This window comes from Chelonoidis abingdonii, chromosome 6 (assembly GCF_003597395.2).
Source record: "Chelonoidis abingdonii isolate Lonesome George chromosome 6, CheloAbing_2.0, whole genome shotgun sequence".
NCBI lineage: Eukaryota > Metazoa > Chordata > Testudines > Testudinidae > Chelonoidis > Chelonoidis abingdonii.
This window is the reverse complement of record NC_133774.1, coordinates 42,832,130-42,850,480: the sequence shown is the minus strand read 5'-3', so window position 1 is coordinate 42,850,480 and position 18,351 is coordinate 42,832,130. Positions and strand designations below refer to the sequence as shown.

At 44.9% G+C, this 18,351-nt stretch overlaps 1 protein-coding gene across 1 annotated transcript in view; it reads left to right on the top strand.

Annotated features, from left to right (window-relative positions):
* ADAMTS6 (ADAM metallopeptidase with thrombospondin type 1 motif 6) overlaps positions 1–18,351 on the top strand; it is a 319,586-nt gene that overhangs the window by 213,252 nt on the left and 87,983 nt on the right. The window contains exon 15 of the mRNA XM_075066981.1: positions 17,198–17,300. Coding sequence (XP_074923082.1) covers positions 17,198–17,300 — 103 coding nt within the window. The remainder of the gene's footprint in view (positions 1–17,197; positions 17,301–18,351) is intronic.

The following is an 18,351-nucleotide window of genomic DNA, read 5'->3' as shown; positions in this document are numbered from 1 at the left end:
GAACCCACAGTCTGGGTCAGCTCGCCTGTGTATTTTGATCAGGAGTGCGAGGTTTGAGGGAACCCGGCCCGCCCTCTACTCGATCCGGTTCCACCCAGGGCCCTGGGATCGCAGCTGTCTATAGTGCCTCCTGTAAGCAGCTGCAGACAGTTACCAACTCCCTGGGCTATACTTCCCCATGGCCTCCTTGCAAACACCTTCTTTATCCCAACACAGACCTTCTCCTGGTGGTCTAATAACGCTTGTCCCTCCTCAATCCTTCCAACATACACGCTCATCACCTTCAGCTCCTTGCCCTCTTTGCTCACTCCTCACAAACGCTCCTATCTCCTCTGGCTCTCCCTGCCTAACTGGAGTGAGCTCCGTTTTTAACCGCAGGTGCCACTGATTAGCCTGCTCTTGATTGCTGAGGTGTCTATTAAAGTAGCTATCTCCACTGCCTTCTAGAAAGATCTAATTGGGCCCAGGTGCCTTGATTAACCTGGAGCAACTGCCATTGGTTACAAAGGGTCCTAGGGATTTGTTTAGCCTAGGGGCTAAACATACCTGTGTCCAAGTAACTTTACCGTAGCCATCTGGCCCTTGCCCCATCAGCAGAGAAATTCTAGGTAGTGATAAAATTTTTAGAGTTTCCTTTGTTAATTCCGCAGGTGGCAGAAAAACTTTTCGTTCCTAGGGAGGTACAACTGGTATGGCATTAATATGCAGAAATCCCCAGATTCTCAACATTGCCTTCATATCCAGGATGTTTTGGCCATTGGCCTCCTTTCTCTAGGTGAAAGGCATGTAAGGGACAGGTGCAGCATTTACCATGAGGACGCAAGAATCTTGTAAGTTCAGCACTTGAATGGAGTACACAGAGGAAAGGCCAGCACATCGGGAGCTAAACAGGAAAAAGTTCTCCTTCAAAATGCTCCGCTGCTCCCGACTGCTTCTTTGAACTCACCACAAGAGGAAAAAGCACTTGAAGACACACACGGAGAAGCAACAATTGCAACTCCTTCCCCTGGGGCCCGGTCTTTTAAGACAGCAATTTTCCATTTGGCCTTCAAGAAAAGACTGAGTTGAGACCCAGGAAGGACTTCCTCACCTATCACAAGACATCAGCTGGGTGTTTGAGTTGACAACAGCCCCCATAAGGACCTCCAGTAACTGAGGCAAGCAAGGCCCAAGAACGTTGCTTTAACACTATCACTTGCTGGTGGATTCTCTGCAGCTTGAGGTCTTCAAACCACAATTTGAAGACTTCAATAACTCAGACATAGGTTAGGAGTTTGTTATAGAAGTGGATGGGTAGGATTCTGTGGCCTGCTTTGTGCAGGAGGTCAGACTAGATGATCATATTGGTCCCTTCTGATCTTAAAGTCTATGAGTCTATCTAAGTTGTTTTCAACAGCAATACCTTGGACTCTGGTATCAACTTTGTCAATACCATTGAGGCTAGTGTCCAGTACTAAAGCTCCTGTACCAATTTCCGTGGTACTGATGCTTTAAATTTTCATGCATGTGGTGCTGATGGTGGAGGTACTCCTATTGTGGATCCCATCACCCCACAACCCCCAGCATGCATAGATGCCAGAGACTGCTCTGCCACCTGGAAACAGATTTTCTCTTTCTGCAACAAGCTGTGCTTTTGGGGCTTTTTGTTTCCAGTCCTGAGACCATCGATTTCTACAGTACCACATGAACTTTCCAAGCTGCCAAGCATTCTGACTGGTACTGCACTGCGTCTGCCAGAGGAATATTTGTTTTCGCCCCCTGAATTCCAGAGGCTTCTCCAGCCATGTCTCAGAGATTCAAATCTTGCCTTCTCCTACTCCAGGAGACCACTCCTCACTGGCAACTCCAGTCAATGACAAAGGACTTTTCTCCTGGGTCCTTCAGCTTGTCCCCAATACCTTAGTTACCCATCTTGGTCCTATTGGACACCATGTGGCATCCCTCAAGCTACCAGGGTAGAGTCAGCCTTCCACTCCCAGCCCAGGTCATTGACTCCACCTCCAGAAAGACACTATACCACTCCACTGCCTGAGAATGTCACCAGTTGGATCCTTCCAATGAGGTTATACAAGAGGAAGGGCAGTGTGTAACTTCCCCACAGCAGATCACCTCTCATATACCTCTATCTGTCTCTTTGGGTGCATGCTGAGAGCACTGACACCGGAGACAACTCATTGTTGCTGGGTCTGGGAGTGGGATTGAGCAAGTGGAACCCATTCCAGCAGTTCCTTCACCACAGGAGATCAAGCAAATGCCATTGCAGTATCTAGGTTTTATACCTCAGTCACAGGACCTGCCAAGAAAGAGGGGCAGAGTTACGGGAGCTGACTACCACCATCTTCTTCTTCTGCAGCTGCAGATTCCCCCTATCCAGTGGCTTAATCCATACAAGTGTTTTTCATGCGTTGTTCAAGGACAGACTGCCATTCATAGGTGCTGTCTTGTATTTTTCCTGGTGGGTGCCCTGCCCTTCCCCAAGGCCCCACCCTTTCTCTGCCTCTTCTTGTCCTGCTCCACTTCTTCTCCTAAGGCTCCCTGGCCTGTCTGCCACACCCCGTCTCCATCCTCTATCCCCCGAGCACCTCCTGCCTGCTGAGCAGCTGATCAGTGGCCAGCCCCAGGCTGGAACCAGAATGGCTGGTGGGTGCTGAGCATCTTCTATATTTTTTTTTGTGGGTGATTGAGCCCCGGAGCACCCACAGAGTCAGCGCCTATGCTGCTAGTCCCCAGACTGCCATCTGCTCCTACCTCTCTGTTTGCCAGTCATTTACCCCACTTCTTAAGTGCTTGGTCCAACATCACTTCAGATCAGTGGGTCTTAAGCACAGTGAACTCGGATGTAATTTGTTTCTTTTCCCCATTCCCATCCTTCTTCCACATCCCTCTTCCAAGACCATTCTCACAAGACCATCTTTCAGCAGGATGTCCAAGCTCTTATTCAAATGGGGGCCACAGAGGAAGTTCCTCTGTTCCTCAGGGAGAGGTTTTTACCCCTGCTATTTCCTTATTCTAAAAGAAAAAGGCAGTCTCGGGCCTATCTTAGATCTAAGAAAGTTACACAAATTCCTGAAGAAAATAAAATTCTGCACGGTTATCCTAGCCTCTATTATTCCTTCCCTAGAACAAGGGGGCTGGTATGCTGCCGTCAGCTTGAAAGACACATTCTTCCATGTGGTGATCCAGCAGAACCAAAGGCAGTTTCTCTGGTTCATGGTAAATGGAATCCATTAGCAATTTACAGTGCATCCATTCAGCCTGTCAGCGGTGGTAGCAGTGTTCCTTTGAAAGCCATGTGTTCCCTTACCTGGATGATTGTCTGGTGAAAAGCTGATCCAAGGCCAAAGCTTTTCTATCACATTCAAAGTTTGAAATGCGTTGGAGCTTAGTGTTGCAACTGAAGGCACATCCTGTCACTACAGTGTGCAGCTGCCTTAGGCTCCTAGGGACCCTAGCAGCATGTACAGAAATAGTGCAGCACTCCTGGCTGCATCTCAGAAAGCTACAAGGATGACTAGCTTTGGTGTATTTCCTGAGCTGTCATTGTCTAGACATGGTGGTCTGTGTGCTAAGGATGACAAGATTACCATTGGATTGGTGGATAGACCATCTGAGAGTTTGTATGGGGGTTCCCTTTTCATCCTCACAACAAGCACTCACTTTAGTCACAGATGCATTGTCCCTGGACTGGGTAGCGCACATGGGATTCCTTCAGACTCAGGGTCTTTGGTCTTCCCATGCTGAAGGCTCATATTAATGTCAGAATTGTGAGCTGTCCATCTTGTCTGTTCAGCCTTCCTTACAGATCTCAGGGGAAAAAATCTGCTTGTGGAAACATAAAACATAGTTGCTGTGTTATCTGATAACAGACAACGAGGAAAGCATTCCACTCAGTTGTGCCAGGAGGCGAGTCTCCTGTGAGTCTGCATAGCCAATTTCATTCACAAGAGAGTTGCTTACCTTCCAGGGGTGCAGAAGACAGTGGTCAATCATCTAAGCAAGTCCTTTTCCTATCGTCCAGATATGGCCAGAGCAATCTTCCAATTGTGGGGGACTCCAAGTGGACCTGTTTACAACAAAGACTATCAGAAAGTGCTGTCAGTTCTCTTCCCCAGGAGGTCAGAGCCAAGGTTCATTGATGGATGCATTCCTGCTGCCATGGAAGAACACCGTATGGCATGCTTTTTCACCAGTCCCGTTACTGCCCAGAGTTTTTTCCAGGTTCAAACAAGACTATGCTCACCTTATGCTTACAGCATCAGTGTGACCTGAGCAGTGCTGGTTCTCGACCCTGCTAGGCTTGTGCATCAGGCTCCTATATCCCTCCCACTGGATCCAGATGTGAATTCCCAAAACTATGGTGGCCTTTTTCACCTCAGCCTGTAAGCCCTCCACTTGACAGCATGGATGCTTCCTAACTAACACCATTAGAAAAAAATTGCTTAAGACTGTGCAAGAAAGTAATTCTAAATAGTAGAAAGTCTTCAACTAGAAGTACTTATCTGGCTAAATAGAAGTGTCTTTCCATCTGGTCCTGCCAGAAAGATGTTCCTCTGGAGCAAGTCCCCATGTGTCTTCTTATGCAAAACATCAATGTCTAGCAATTAACTATCAAATTTCATATGGCAGCTATCTCAGCTTTCCTTCCTTCTGTGAATAACAGATCTTTTTTTCCTAAATCTCATTGCTCTCAGGTTTTTGAAAGTGCTGTATACCCACAGGTGCAAGAACCTATTCCCCCATGGTACCTGAACCTGATATTAGCAAAGTTAATGGAACCACCTTTTGAACCACCCACGACTCGTTCTCTACTCCACTTCTCTACCACAGTGGTGTTTTTGAGTGCAATTACCTTGGCAAGTAGAATGGGTGAGTCGAGAGCTCTGCCTCCCTGTATGGTCTTTTACCAAGGACAAGGTTTACCTTTGCTGTCAAATGAAGTTCCTGACAAAAGTGGTTTCCAACTTTCACATGAATCTAATTGCCAACTTTCTTCCCAAAGTCTCATATTCATAGAGATGAAGAAAAGCTCCCCTCTTTACATATCAGAAGAGCTTTAACTTTTTACCTACACCAGACTAAATCATTTAGATCATCGTCACAGTTGTTCATTGCAGTGGCAAACAGAATGAGAGGCCACCCAGTACCCTCTCAGAGGATTTCCTCTTGGAATTTATAGTGTATTCATTTGTGTTGCCAGTTGGCTGATGTCATTCCACCAACTAAAGTGCTAGCCCATTTGGTAAGAGCAGAAGCAGCATCTGTAGCTTTCCTAGCACAAGTTCCTAATTTGGACGTTTGCAAAGTGTCAATTGAGTCATCAGTACACACATTTGCTTCATGGTACACTATAGCTCTTCAATCCAGGAACAATGCCATATTGGGCGTGTTGTTCTACATTCAGTTCAAAGAGACTCTGTGCCCACTTCCAGATCAATCTGCTTGTGAGTTCTCTGCAGCGAAATGGACATATGCAACGCATTTCATAGAAAAATCATCACAGAAAGATAGGTAATTCTTTGTTTCTTACACTAGTGCCTAGTAGGTCCAACCAAGAATGGAGCTCCAATGTGCTCGATAGAGCAGTAGACAGTCCTTGCCCCAATCTAGTTAGGTTTACAGTCTAACTGGAATTGTTCTGGATCTGAGAGCATACAGAACTAAACTCAGAAAAAGCTTAATGTAATCTTTTAATTGTAGGTAACTATATAAAATAGCTGAAACTAGATCCCTTTACTGATAGGGTTCTTCTTTAATACTTCTAATACAATGTGTGGGGAATATGAATTTTTCTCATTGTATCTTTCCATTGAGATATCACATTGTAGCGAGGCTGTGTGGCTCCCCTCCTCCACAGGGAGGGTTGAGCCCCGTCCATCTTCCCCCAGGGCGGAACTTCCGGGCAGAAGCCCCGCCCCTCAAAGGGTCAGGCGGCGACCCGGAAGTATAAAAGCCGGGCGCCGGCCTTCAGATGGAGCTCAGCAGCCAGCGAGAGCAGACGGGCCGGACGACCCTGTCGCTGGGAGGCTGCCGAGCTCCGAGACCGGGACCAGGCCTTGCCGGACCGACCCGCAGCAACCACGACCTGAGCTGCGGGAACTACCACCGCTTCCCAGCCCCAACTAAGGCCTGGAGGAGCCTCCGGACCAGACCTGGCCCGGCTACCCAGAGGTACTACCGGATCTACCCCCTGACCCGGACTGGGAGGAGCCCATGACGGTCGACGACCCGGCGGACCAGGTAGGCCGCGAAGGGGGAATGGAAAGTAGCCCGGGGGCGGCTGACCACAGTCAAGCTGCAGAAGGCCCCGAGCCGATGACCGCGTGTGTCGGTCAGGATCCCCACTGACCGCGCTGTCAAGTGGTTTCGGTTAGGATCCCCCCGAGCACTCTGTCAGTGTGTTTCGGGCTGGATCCCCACTGACTGCCACTAGCGGCGACGGCCGCTACTAGGCCCCGGGCTGGAACGCAGAGGAGTGGGTGGCCTGGTTCCCCTCGCCACCCATAGCCGGGTGGCAGTTCCCCCTTCGCCCCACAGCTACTATTTGTTTGTTGTCTGCCCTGCCCAAAGGGCCATAGCCCCCTAACTGTGTGTTGCTCTGCCCCTGCCCCAAAGGGCCAGAGCCCCCTGACGTTTGTTGCTCTGCCCTGCCCAAAGGGCCAGAGCTCTCTGACTGTTGTTGCTCTGCCTGCCCAAAGGGCCAGAGCCCCTAACTGTGTGTTGCTCTGCCCTGCCCCAAAGGGCCAGAGCCCCCTAACTGTGGTGTTCTCTGCCCTGCCCCAAAGGCCAGAGCCCCTAACTGTGTGTTGCTCTGCCTGCCCCAAAGGGCCAGAGCCTCTGACTGTGTGTTCCCCGCCTGCCCCAAAGGGCCAGAGCCCCTAACTGTGTTTGCTCTGCCCTGCCCCAAAGGGCCAGAGCCCCCTGACTGTGTGTTGCTCTGCCCGCCCCAAAAGGGCCAGAGCCCCTGACTGTGTGTTGCTCTGCCCTGCCCCAAAGGGCCAGAGCCCCCTGACTGGTGTGTTGCTCTGCCCTGCCCAAAGGGCCAGAGCCCCTGACTGTGTGTTGCTGCTGCAAGGCCAGAGCCCCCTAACTGTGTGTTGCTCTGCTGCCCCAAGGCCAGAGCCCCTGACTGTGTGTTGCCTGCCCTGCCCAAAGGGCCAGAGCCCTCTGACTGTGTGTTGCTCGGCCCTGCCCCAAAGGGCCAGAGCCCTCGACTGTGGTGTTGCTCGGCCCTGCCCCAAAGGGCCAGAGCCCTCTGACTGTGTGTTGCTCGGCCCTGCCCCAAAGGGCCAGAGCCCTCTGACTGTGTGTTGCTCGGCCCTGCCCCAAAGGGCCAGAGCCCTCTGACTGGTGTGTTGTTCGGCCTTGCCCCAAAGGGCCAGAGCTCTCGGACTGGTTTGTTGCTCTGCCCTGCCCCAAAGGGCAGAGCCCTCTGACTGTTGTTGCTCTGCCCTGCCCCAAAGGGCCAGAGCCCTCGACTGTTTGTTGCTCTGCCCTCTCCAAAGGGCCAGAGCCCCTGACTGTGTGTTGCTCTGCCTGCTCCAAAGGGCCAGAGCCCCCTAACTGTTTGTTGCTTGCCCTGCCCCAAAGGCCAGAGCTCCCTCCTCTGACTGTTTGTTTGCTCTGCCCTGCCCCAAAGGGCAGAGCTCTCTCCCTCTGACTGTTTGTTGCTCTGCCTGTCCCACAGGGCCAGAGCCTAGTGCACTGTGTTTGGTGCCACCTGCGTCCAAGGCAGGGCCCCACTGACTCTGCCGTGTCCAGTCCACTCCACAGGGACCGGAATGCCCCAGACAGTGGACCGTGGACCCGAAGGACAGGACCCGGTGAGAACAGGACGAGGCCGGTGTGGCTCCCCTCCTCCACAGGGAGGGTCGAGCCCCGGCTTCCCTCGTCACACACATCAAACAATTTAATAGTTAATCTTGTGGCCTCTTGAAGACTTCTGTAATTCTTTTGTATGCTTCTGAAGCCTCCTCAATATCATCACTTGGAACCTTATGTGATTCTGGGTTATCTTCTTAATCCTTGTACTATAGTTTTGCAGCTGGGTGGGGAACAGTTCTCCCATCCTGTGAAAAATTTTATTATTTTGAAAACTTTTCTGTTTCACAGCAGGACAAAACTGAGTTCATTTGTTCCATGCAAAAGAACAAGACTGACTCTGTAGTCCAGTGGTTAGGCCACTCATGTTGGATATGGGAGACCTAGCTAACTCTTTTAGAACTCTTGCATGCATGTTAGCCATACCTGCTGATTTAAACTTTTTTTTATCCCCAGGAGATGTTTAACGTGCTCCTTAGTTACCAGTGGACTTGAATGTATTTCATCATCCTCAAGAATCTTGCCTCTTTCCAAATACAGAACAAAAATATTTATTGAATATTTAAACACTTCTTCCCTTTCTGCATCATCATTATTAATAATTTTACCACCTACATCTAGCAATAAGCCTATCCAATTGCTACAATTTCTTTTGTTCCTAATATATTATTTAAAAACTCTTTAATGTCCTAAGTGCTACTACCCTTGGATTTTCCCCTGATACTTTTAGATTCCCATATCAGTTTTCTACACTTCATAACCTCTCGTTTATATTTATTGATTTCTGTTTCCCCTGCACTGGTGTTCTAATGAATCCATTGGCAGTAGTGTCAGGGCAGGGTCATGGACAGCCTGGCCTAGGGGTTAGCATAAGGCACAGGCCCAGGGGCCAGGAGCCAATTACTAGCTATCAGGCTGGGTTAGCATGCCAGGAGATCAGACTCAAGAGACAAACTAGAGGGCAGAGATCAAGAGTCAGTTACCAAGAGTGAGAATACTGAGAGGTCAGGATTGGGTGATGGAACCAGAAGACAGGAACCAGGATGCAGTTTCCCAGAGTCAGGATACGAGGTGGTCAGGATCATATAGCAGGAAGAGGTAAACACTAGACCAGCAGTCTATGGCAGGGTAAAGCTCAAGTTTTACAGACAAATTCTTATTCTTCCTCTGGCTTAAATAGGGGCTGCAGCCCAGTCAGGAACCTTGGAGCTCTCCCAATCATAATGGTGGTTTGAGGGTTTGTGGGCAGTTGGGCTTCATGGGCCCACTCCCACATGCTATCTGTGAGCTGCTGGGGGTAGGATTGGTGTGTGATAACTCCAGACCCCCTTGGACCTGCATTCAAGACAAGTAGGAGCTGACACATGAATGCCCAGATAATCTTTTGGTGCTGGACTTAAAAGCGTACAAAGCACATATCTAATACTAATTTCTTGTCTTTTTTTGAATTTTAGTTTTAAAGGAAAAAACTACTGTCATTTTATGAGGTTGGCTAAAATTTTAGTCCAAATTTGAATGATTAGAACAATTTATATAATTACTTTTTGAAATACATATTACGTTTTATTAAGCGGAGAGGTAAATATAGTAATACCTGTCTTAAGTAAATATTGGGAGAGACCAACAAAAATTCAATGCTTAATGGAGGTTGTCATTAATAAAGGTGGAGCAGAATGGACTCAATACATTTGGGCATACGTTAGGGTGATTTCTTAAGACTAATTGTCTAACAAGTGTCCTCCTGTGCAGATTTCACTATACTAACCTCTGTGTACTATGGTTTAACATGCCTTAATTGTATTGTGTGACATGGATTTTTCCCTTGATTCTTCTCTGTGCCTCTCTCTTTTCCACTCTGGTCCCATTCTCCCCGCACCCCAATTTAATTTGAAAACAGGACCATTCAGTGATTTTCAGCTTTCTTACACTCATTCTTTATTATCTGCCTGTTGTATCTTTGAGGAATTTGCTGACTGACTTTTTTGTTCCTTTTTCTTTCTTTTTTCTTCTGGCTGCTGTAATGTCCCTGGTGACTCATCATAATCATTTTCTCATAACAATTTTTACTTTGTATAATTCTTGATTTCATTCTTTTTGCCTTTTCTAACTCAGAGATGGATTGCATATAGGTTTTTTTCTAAATCCTTACTGCTTTCCATTTTTTACTCATATTTCTGATCATATTCTTCTTTCCTGATTTCTGCTTTTATATTTCTCTCTCTTTCCTTAATCTTAATACTTTTATACTTCTGTTGCTTTTTCTCTATCCTAATTTCAGCTCCCTATCTCTTCATTTATCCAATATCTTGGCCATTTCATTCGTACTCTTCAGTTGCACTTAGAACTTCAGTCTGGAATGTCTTTTGCTTCTTTCACAATGCAAATTCAGGCCCAACTTTAGTTTACTTTTGATCTCAGAATTTAGTCCACTGATATTCATTGGCTAGAATGCCACTGGTAAAAAGTCTGGCATTCTTTAAGCTTTTATTTCTACCTATCTTCATTGCTCTTTGCAGTTAAACACTCTTTTACCAAACTTTTTATAGCTAAATCTTGTGTTTCATGGCATCTTTTCACCATATTAAAGTCTCAGTTTAAGTGGTCAATGGGATGAAGTAGTCAGTCTTCATTAAATTCTCTCCTTTTCTCATTGGCATCTTCAGAAGTATGTGGTGTAATAAAGTAACTCTGCTATTCAGACTACAGTCTTCAGTACATCTAGAATATAAATCTGGAATCCACATAAGAAGGCACAGTCTCTTTATTATTATTACTGTGATGATCTGTAATGATAACTGGAAGTTGACAATCTCTTTTAAAAATTTTTAATAGAATCCCCTTATATCTCTACACCAGGTAAGATTTTTCAGGGGGATCTTCTGATGGGGAAGATGTTGAACAGTTTAAGTTTATGTCCTGAAAAATTCTTAGTTCAGTTCTGTTTTCAATGCAAATGAAAGTAGAAATATTCTAATGCTATTACCATAAGGAGGATATAAGTTCATTCAGTCTTGCAGCAATTTAAATTGCACTAGAACTCTGATAATTAGTGTTACCCTTTTGTTATATAATAATTTCTTTAAGGTTTAAAAAAAATCAAAAATTGCTGAGATTGGAGATTGTTTCAAGATTTATGATGGACCTTATTGCTAGTCAGTTTTCGAAAGGCCAAGAATGTTTGATTAATGTAAACATTAAGAGTCTGCAAAACGGTCATCATTTGTATGAAAAATTTGTTTGTACCCTTTCCTTTCTGTTGGGATTTTGTGTAGTGTCAGCATTCATTACTCCTCAAGTAATTTAAAAAAGTATTACTCCTTAAAGTTCCTAGTATTCATAAACCGAAAAAAAGCTTCTTACACTTCATTTTTCACTCAGAAATGAAGTAATGCTCCTGCCATTGACCATTTTCATTCTTTGAAATCAGCATACTCAACTCCTACTAGGCATATTCCTTAAAGGCTTTCAAAACAGTATTTGACTTTTCACTTGAGAAGACATCTCCTAATAGAAACATTGAGATCCGCAGAAAAGAGCTAATGAGTACTGAAAACAAAAAGGTGATAGAAAGAAAATTTTCCTATCACCAACCATCTCAGTAACTGATATAAAATATACATATTTCCCTAAGCCTCAGGACTTTTAATCAAAAATTCATTTATAAAGTGCTATGAGAAATAGAATCCATGTAACAATTCTTCCCGAAGCCTTACTTGAATAAAGATGAGTAGCAACTGCACACTCTGGACAGAAGAACAGCGTTGGCTTTCTACTTCAACTGGTCCAAAGAGTTCTGCTTGTTTTCACAGCTGTTTGTGGCAATCATGGACAGGAAGAAAGGGCTAGGGGACAGGTCTTGGAGCTGCAGCCTGGCCATGGCAAGAGCCGCCTGGACATCTGTGGGGAGCCATGGACCCTCCACCTGCCCTGGGCGGGGGGCTCAGTATGGGGACACAGGATGGGGGTTGCTCTTGGCCTCCCTACCACAGGCAGGTAGAGGGGTCTGCAGCTCCACAGCTGCTGTCCTGGCTGGGGGGGGGAGGGGAGTAGGGCCTCAGGGGGAAGAGTAGAGGCAGGGGCAATGCCCCTTTCAAAAAGGGGGAGGACCATGGCCACTTGGCCCCTCCTGTTCCGTTGTCCCTATATATTGTGCTTTAGAGTACGGCAAGATGCAGGTATCATGTCATCGCTCAGCATCACTGAGCTTGAAGGCGAGCACCTGAAGAGTCTAAATCCAGCCTTCACCTATCAAGAGTATTTAAGAGGATTCAACCTCAAAGCAGGATCCTGAGATGAGTCCCTTGACCTGGTTACATTCACTGACAGCAAATGCCCATGTTGAAACAGATCCATTCACCTCTTCAAGGCTAGCAGATCTCTCTTAGCAGTTATATTGAAGTGGTCTGCATCATCAAAGCAAAAGTCTTCAGAGTATATCGTGGCTTTGACACCTTTGTTCTGTCAGTACATAAAATCAATGTTATTGAGCTCTTACTCCTTTAGCAATCAGGCATTACAATTGCAACAGTACCAAAAACTAGAAAACACACAAAGAGAGCTGGGCTTCATTATAGCACTATCAAGGACTGACTCTGGGCTTCTCTGTATTGTACTGAAGTCTCCAGCTACCCTTGTCCAAGTGCAATATTTGGAGAACAACTCAGAGGTTCTAAGTGTGGCAGTATATGGTGAGTAAATTACTCCAGTCATTTAGGTTTGTAACTGAGGTGACCTCACAGATGACAATATCATAGGGGAAGTTCTATAGCCTGTGTTAACTAGATGATTACAATGATCTCTTCTGGCCTTAGAATCTATGAATCTGTCAATCATTTATTCATTGTGCAGCTGTACTAATGTTGATGCAGGTCAGAGCTGAAGGAGCTCTGTTTGCATCCAGATCAATACCCACTCTGTTTGCATCCAAGTCAATCCAGCACAGCTGATGACTGTAGAGTTGAAGTCAGCCTCTGCGTTTTAGTTGGGAAATCCTATCAGAATGATGTTTTTTAAAGAATGGCAATTTTATGTACAAGTTTTTTCAATTTATCATTCATATAATTCTCTCTCACTTCCCCTCAAAGTTTGGGATAGTACTTTTCAGGTGATGTGTTTTTCTATCTTTAGAGATAAACCAGATATATATATGTATAATTATTGCTTACAAATAACCTGTTAAAATGACATCATTTAGTGTGCAAAATCAAGCACGCTAAAGTTTGGAAATGTCAGATTTACTGTTGACCATGTAGTCATAATATGCCCTCTCATGTTTCTGCCCTGTGCACTAAATTAGGTGGGATATGTGGAAAAAGTAATATGTAAGATATTATCACAATGTATATGCAGAGGCAGAATTAAGGCTGCACAGGCAACTGTAAAATTATCATTTCCTAACTTAAGTGCTTGATTTTGCACCCTAGATGCCATTGTTTTAACAAGTTTTTTTGTATGTAATTTCCTAAATAGTCTTTTAAGGAAAAAGATAAAAGAAATTCTATTATGCACAACTGTAACAATTTCTCCATCTTGAGCAGGGTTTTGAATCCTCAATATTCAGCATCATAGCACCCACTTCTATCACTTGAAAAGCAGGTCTAACTATGGACATGTCTATACTTACAGCTAGATCTATACTGCTGCAATCGATGCAGCTTTGTTGATTGAGCAGGTCTGGTGAAGACCCGCTAAGTCGATGGCAGAGTGCTCCCCTGTCAACTTCTGCACTCCGTGTTCCCCAAGAAGAATAAGATATGTGAGCAGGAGAGTGTCTCCCATCAACACAGAGCAGTGTAGGCATGGCTGTAAGTCATTCTATGGCCTGGTCTACACTACGCGTTTAAACCGATTTTAGTAGTGTTAAACTGATTTAACCCTGCACCCGTCCACACAATGAGGCCCTTTATATCGATATAAAGGCAGTGCTGTGTGACAAGCGTAACGGAAAGCCAAAGAATTAAAGGGCTCTTAACCGATTTTCTGTAACTCCTCCCCGACGAGAGGAGTAGTCTGAAAATCGTATGCACATGTCGGATTTATGGGTTAGGTTGTGGCCACAATCAAGCGTATTGGCTTCCGGCAGTATCCCACAGTGGCATACTGTGACGCTGCTGGAAAGCAATCTGAACTCAGAGACTGGCTCAGATAGACAGGAAGCCCCACAAACTTCGAATTCATTTCCTTGTTTGCCCAGCGTGGAGCTCGACAGCACGGTTGCGAGCAGTCCAAATCCAAAAAGAGCTCCAGCATGGACCGGTATGGGAGATACTGGATCTGATCGTTGTATGGGGAGACAAATCTGTTCTAAGATCAGAGCTCCGTTACAGAAGACAAAATGCAAAGCATTGAAAAAAAAATCTCCAGGCTAGATACAGAGTCCAACAGCACAGTGATGCGTGACAAGCGTAACGGAAGCCCAAAAGAAATCAAATTTGGACGCTCATCGAGGAGGGAGGGGGACTGAGGACTCCATCTATCACAACAGTCTCCGAAAAGTATTTGCAATCTTGGCTGAGCTCGCCAATCCCTGTAGGGTCAAACACATTGCCGATGGTTCAGGGTATATTCTTTGTCAATTTACCCCCTGTCCCTCCCCGTAAAGAAAGGGAAAAAATCATTTCTTGACTTTTTTTCAGTGTCACCGGTAGTCTACTGCATTGCATGATAGACGCGGTGCTTGGCACTGAACAGCAGCATCCTTTCCCCTCCCTCCCTGGTGGCAGACGGACAAGTGCAGAAGGACAGTTAGCCATCCTTGGGTCATCAATCCTGTGAGTGCCCTGGCTGGCCTCAGCGAGGTCAGCCGGGACCACCTGGATAAAAATAGGAATGACTCCAAGTTATTCCCGCAGATGGTCAAAACGAATCCCACATGCATAGGGCTGGTAACCGTACCTCCATCATAGCAATGGGGGGCTGAGCTCCATCAGCCCCTCCCCCTTTCATGTAAAGAAAAGATTCCTGTACTGCCTGGACTATCATAGCAGTGGGATGCTGGCTCTTCAATGCGGGAACTATGGGATAGCTACGGGATAGCTACCCACAGTGCAACGCTTCAGAAATCAACGCTAACCTTGGTACATGGACGCACACCACCGAATTATTGTGCTTTGTGTGGCCACTTGCACTCGACTTTATACAATCTGTTTTACAAAACCGGTTTATGTAAAATTGGAATAATCCTGTAGTGTAGACGTAACCTAAGTTACGTAAGTTATGGAACTGAAGTAACATAACTTAGATTGACTTACAGTTATAGTATAGACCAGCCCTCTGTTAGCTGTTGCCAGGCAAAGGCTGTTAGCCTGGGGTGTGGGGCAGAGATAGGTCCAGATGCTGGGTCCTAGAGGCCGTCAGTGGGTGTGGAGAGCCTAGCTTGGCCCGCTTCTCTCTCTTTCCTCTGTCCTAGGAGTTAAATGTGCTCTTCTTCCATGTGATGCCCACAGGAGAAAAAAAAAGGATAGGCTGCTTGAGCCATGTGTTGATTCCAGGAAGTTGTTGGGGGGAGTCAGGCCTCCCTATCTTTCTTTCTCCCACCCCTTGAGGAGTTCCAGGGGGATCTGACTTCATGTGGCATCTCCAGAGAGTGAGGAAATCAGCTTCTGGGTCCAAGTGCTGAGCCTGGGGGATGTGATGTTTACAGGATGTGATCCTGGCCCTGTTCCTGCTACATGTATTGCCCTCAGGGAGGGGCATGTTCTGGGTCCTGATATGCGGGGACCTCAGCCCAACTCTTTCTCCTCCCCACTGCTACAAATACTCTGGCAGCTCCTGGTACAGTGTCTGCTGCTGTTTTGGCAGCAACATGAGCCCAGCCTTAGAATATTTGTTTATTATTCTGTCAGGCTGCCAGAATTTTCCTGAGGAAAGCTAGAGAAGACAAGTGCCAAATTTTAACTGTTAAACTCTCAGCAATGGCTGAATGGAGTTTCATAGGGCAAAGAGAAGGCACTGCTGTAGCCTGATGGTTGTGCCTCCATGAATAGCAGAGGCTTGCTGTAAACAAAGATGTGGGAGCTTCTTAAAGGAAAGATTGGAAGAGGGTGGAGGGGTAATTTGCAAAGGAAACAGTGCAGAAATTACAGGGCAATGCCATGTTCAGTATTTTATTGTACTTAAAAATATTTTTAAACTTGTAGGAAACTTCTTGCTTAGTTTCCAGGTCATGATTCTATGGCGTTTCTATGATAGGAACTTGAACTACAATATACTGAGAGTTTTGGTTATTATGCAAATAATGTAGTATGTTTTACCGTACTTGTTTATATAACCCCTTTCACAGTGAATTCATTCCAGATTTCTGAACACCACAAACTGGCTTAGAAATACAGGTAGACCAGTAAAAATATAAAAAAATGAACTCTGAGGCTGCTTATAAAAATCAGTAATGTTTATTAACAGTTAAAAATTTCTGTCAAACAAGTTCTTCTGTTCTATTTTAAAGACAATATTCTTAATCTGTTTCAAATGTTTTAACTTTACCTTGTAAATCTTGTAGTTGCAGAACTATAAAAGATAATTTATCTTATACTATACTATTTTACACAGATTTCAGAAAAGATCATCTTGCAATGTTAAATTCAGAAGTTAGTGATTAGTTGACTTTGTTATTTTGAACCTAAATCTTGCATAGACAAAAAAGTGTAAGTAATAGCAGTGAATTATGTTGTTCCTGTAATACTTCCTTGGAGGAAGAACAGTCTTCAACATCACCAACAGCACCTCAGATGAGAAACTATTTAATACATGTCTGGGCTCAGTAATTGATTGTGAGAAGTTAATAGGTTAAATGTAAATAGTGATTCCAAATTCTTTACGTTTGGAAGATGCTTAGAATTGGGATTAAACCTTGTCCAGTCTCATTCTGAGATGTAAAATGTTTTTTGTCAAAGTAGCCAGTGAACAATAGTAGGTCTTCAAACTGCAATTGAGTGTTGAATGTGATGTTATAAATCTGTTTCTTGATCTCTTAAATGCATACCTAAGAACAGCTGTGGCAGCTGAGCCTGAATCTGTCACCAAAAAGATTTTGTGTTTTAGTTTCTTCAGTTGGTTTTTGTATGTGTTTATAAGGAGATACCTGATGGTTTGATTGCAAAGTGAACCGTGACATGATTCTGAATGTAAAGTTATACGGAAACTGTTGTAACACTTAACTTTGTTTAAGTTACTTTGTGCCTGCCTAAGATTATAAAATAGACACTTCACTCTGAATACCAGTTGTGAAACAATAAAGCAAGTGTCAGAATCAGAGCCACAAAATAAAGGAGTGAGCTAACATAATGTAGTTTAAGACCATTTTATTTTTAAGTTATATAACCATGTCCTTTTTATATTAATATTATTGTCTAATACATTTTTTACTTTAATTTTACTTTAGCCATGTCCTTCAGGGTCCCGTGATTTTCGAGAAAAACAGTGTGCAGATTTTGACAATATGCCCTTCCGGGGAAAGTATTATAACTGGAAACCCTACACTGGAGGTAATCTGTAGCTTGGCAGAGATATAAACGTGACATATCTGAAAACACTCAGCTGACTAATCTTGAACTTTGATGTTTCAGTAGCCATCTGTTGACCCATTAATTAAAAATACAAAATTCACTAAAGGGCGTGTCAATGGAAGGGCCACATTGGTGGTGAACTGGTGTGGCTCAGCTATGAAAATGTGACAGGAGGTGCTATGCAAGAAGAATGCACTCCTTCATAGTGTAAAGCCCTTCCCCAGCAGCTCCCTTAGCAGCAGCATGCAGAGACTGGACATGGATGGGTGATCCACTACTCTACTTGGACACCGCAGTGAGGTGTACAGTATAAAAGTCCCAACAGAGTTCCCCTGCTTGGAACACCACCATCCTGGATGGTGTGTATATGCATAAGAGCCATTGAACTACAACAGCTTCCATTGTGTGGGAAAGGACAGTTTTGTTCACCTGAGCATCTGTACTGTGCTCAGCATAGCTATTTGTGCCAATTTTTTTTTCCATTTTGGGACAGATTTTTTTAGATTTAGTTTATGTCAGCTGTGTGCCTATCATCACTCTGATCAGTTAGCTTGTACATTGTATGCCTTTCCCCTGCAAATTAAAAGATCAAAGCAGAAAAAAGATAAGCTCTTTAGGACAAGGAATGTCTCTTCCTATGTTTTTGTACAATATCTGGTACACTGGGCCTCAATCTTGGTTGGGAGTTGTGGATGCTACAGAATGTAATATAGATAAATTAATAGAATATGTTGCAAATAAATTATACTAATTGCATTGAGAGAATACCACAATTACTCAGAGCTAAACTGAAGATATATATAAAAAAATTCCCCTCTCACCCCTATGGGTGGTATGTGTCTTCCTCAACCTCGGGGCCTCTACCAGAGGCCTGGAGTTTGAGGGTTCTGCGCAGTATCTTAGCTGTTCCTAGCACTGCACTCTTCTGGACAGAGAGCTCTGATGTTGTTCCTGGGATCTGTTGGAGCCACTCACCCAGACTGTTGTAGTAGCATTCCATCAATTCCAGGTTCTCTTGTCTCATCCATTA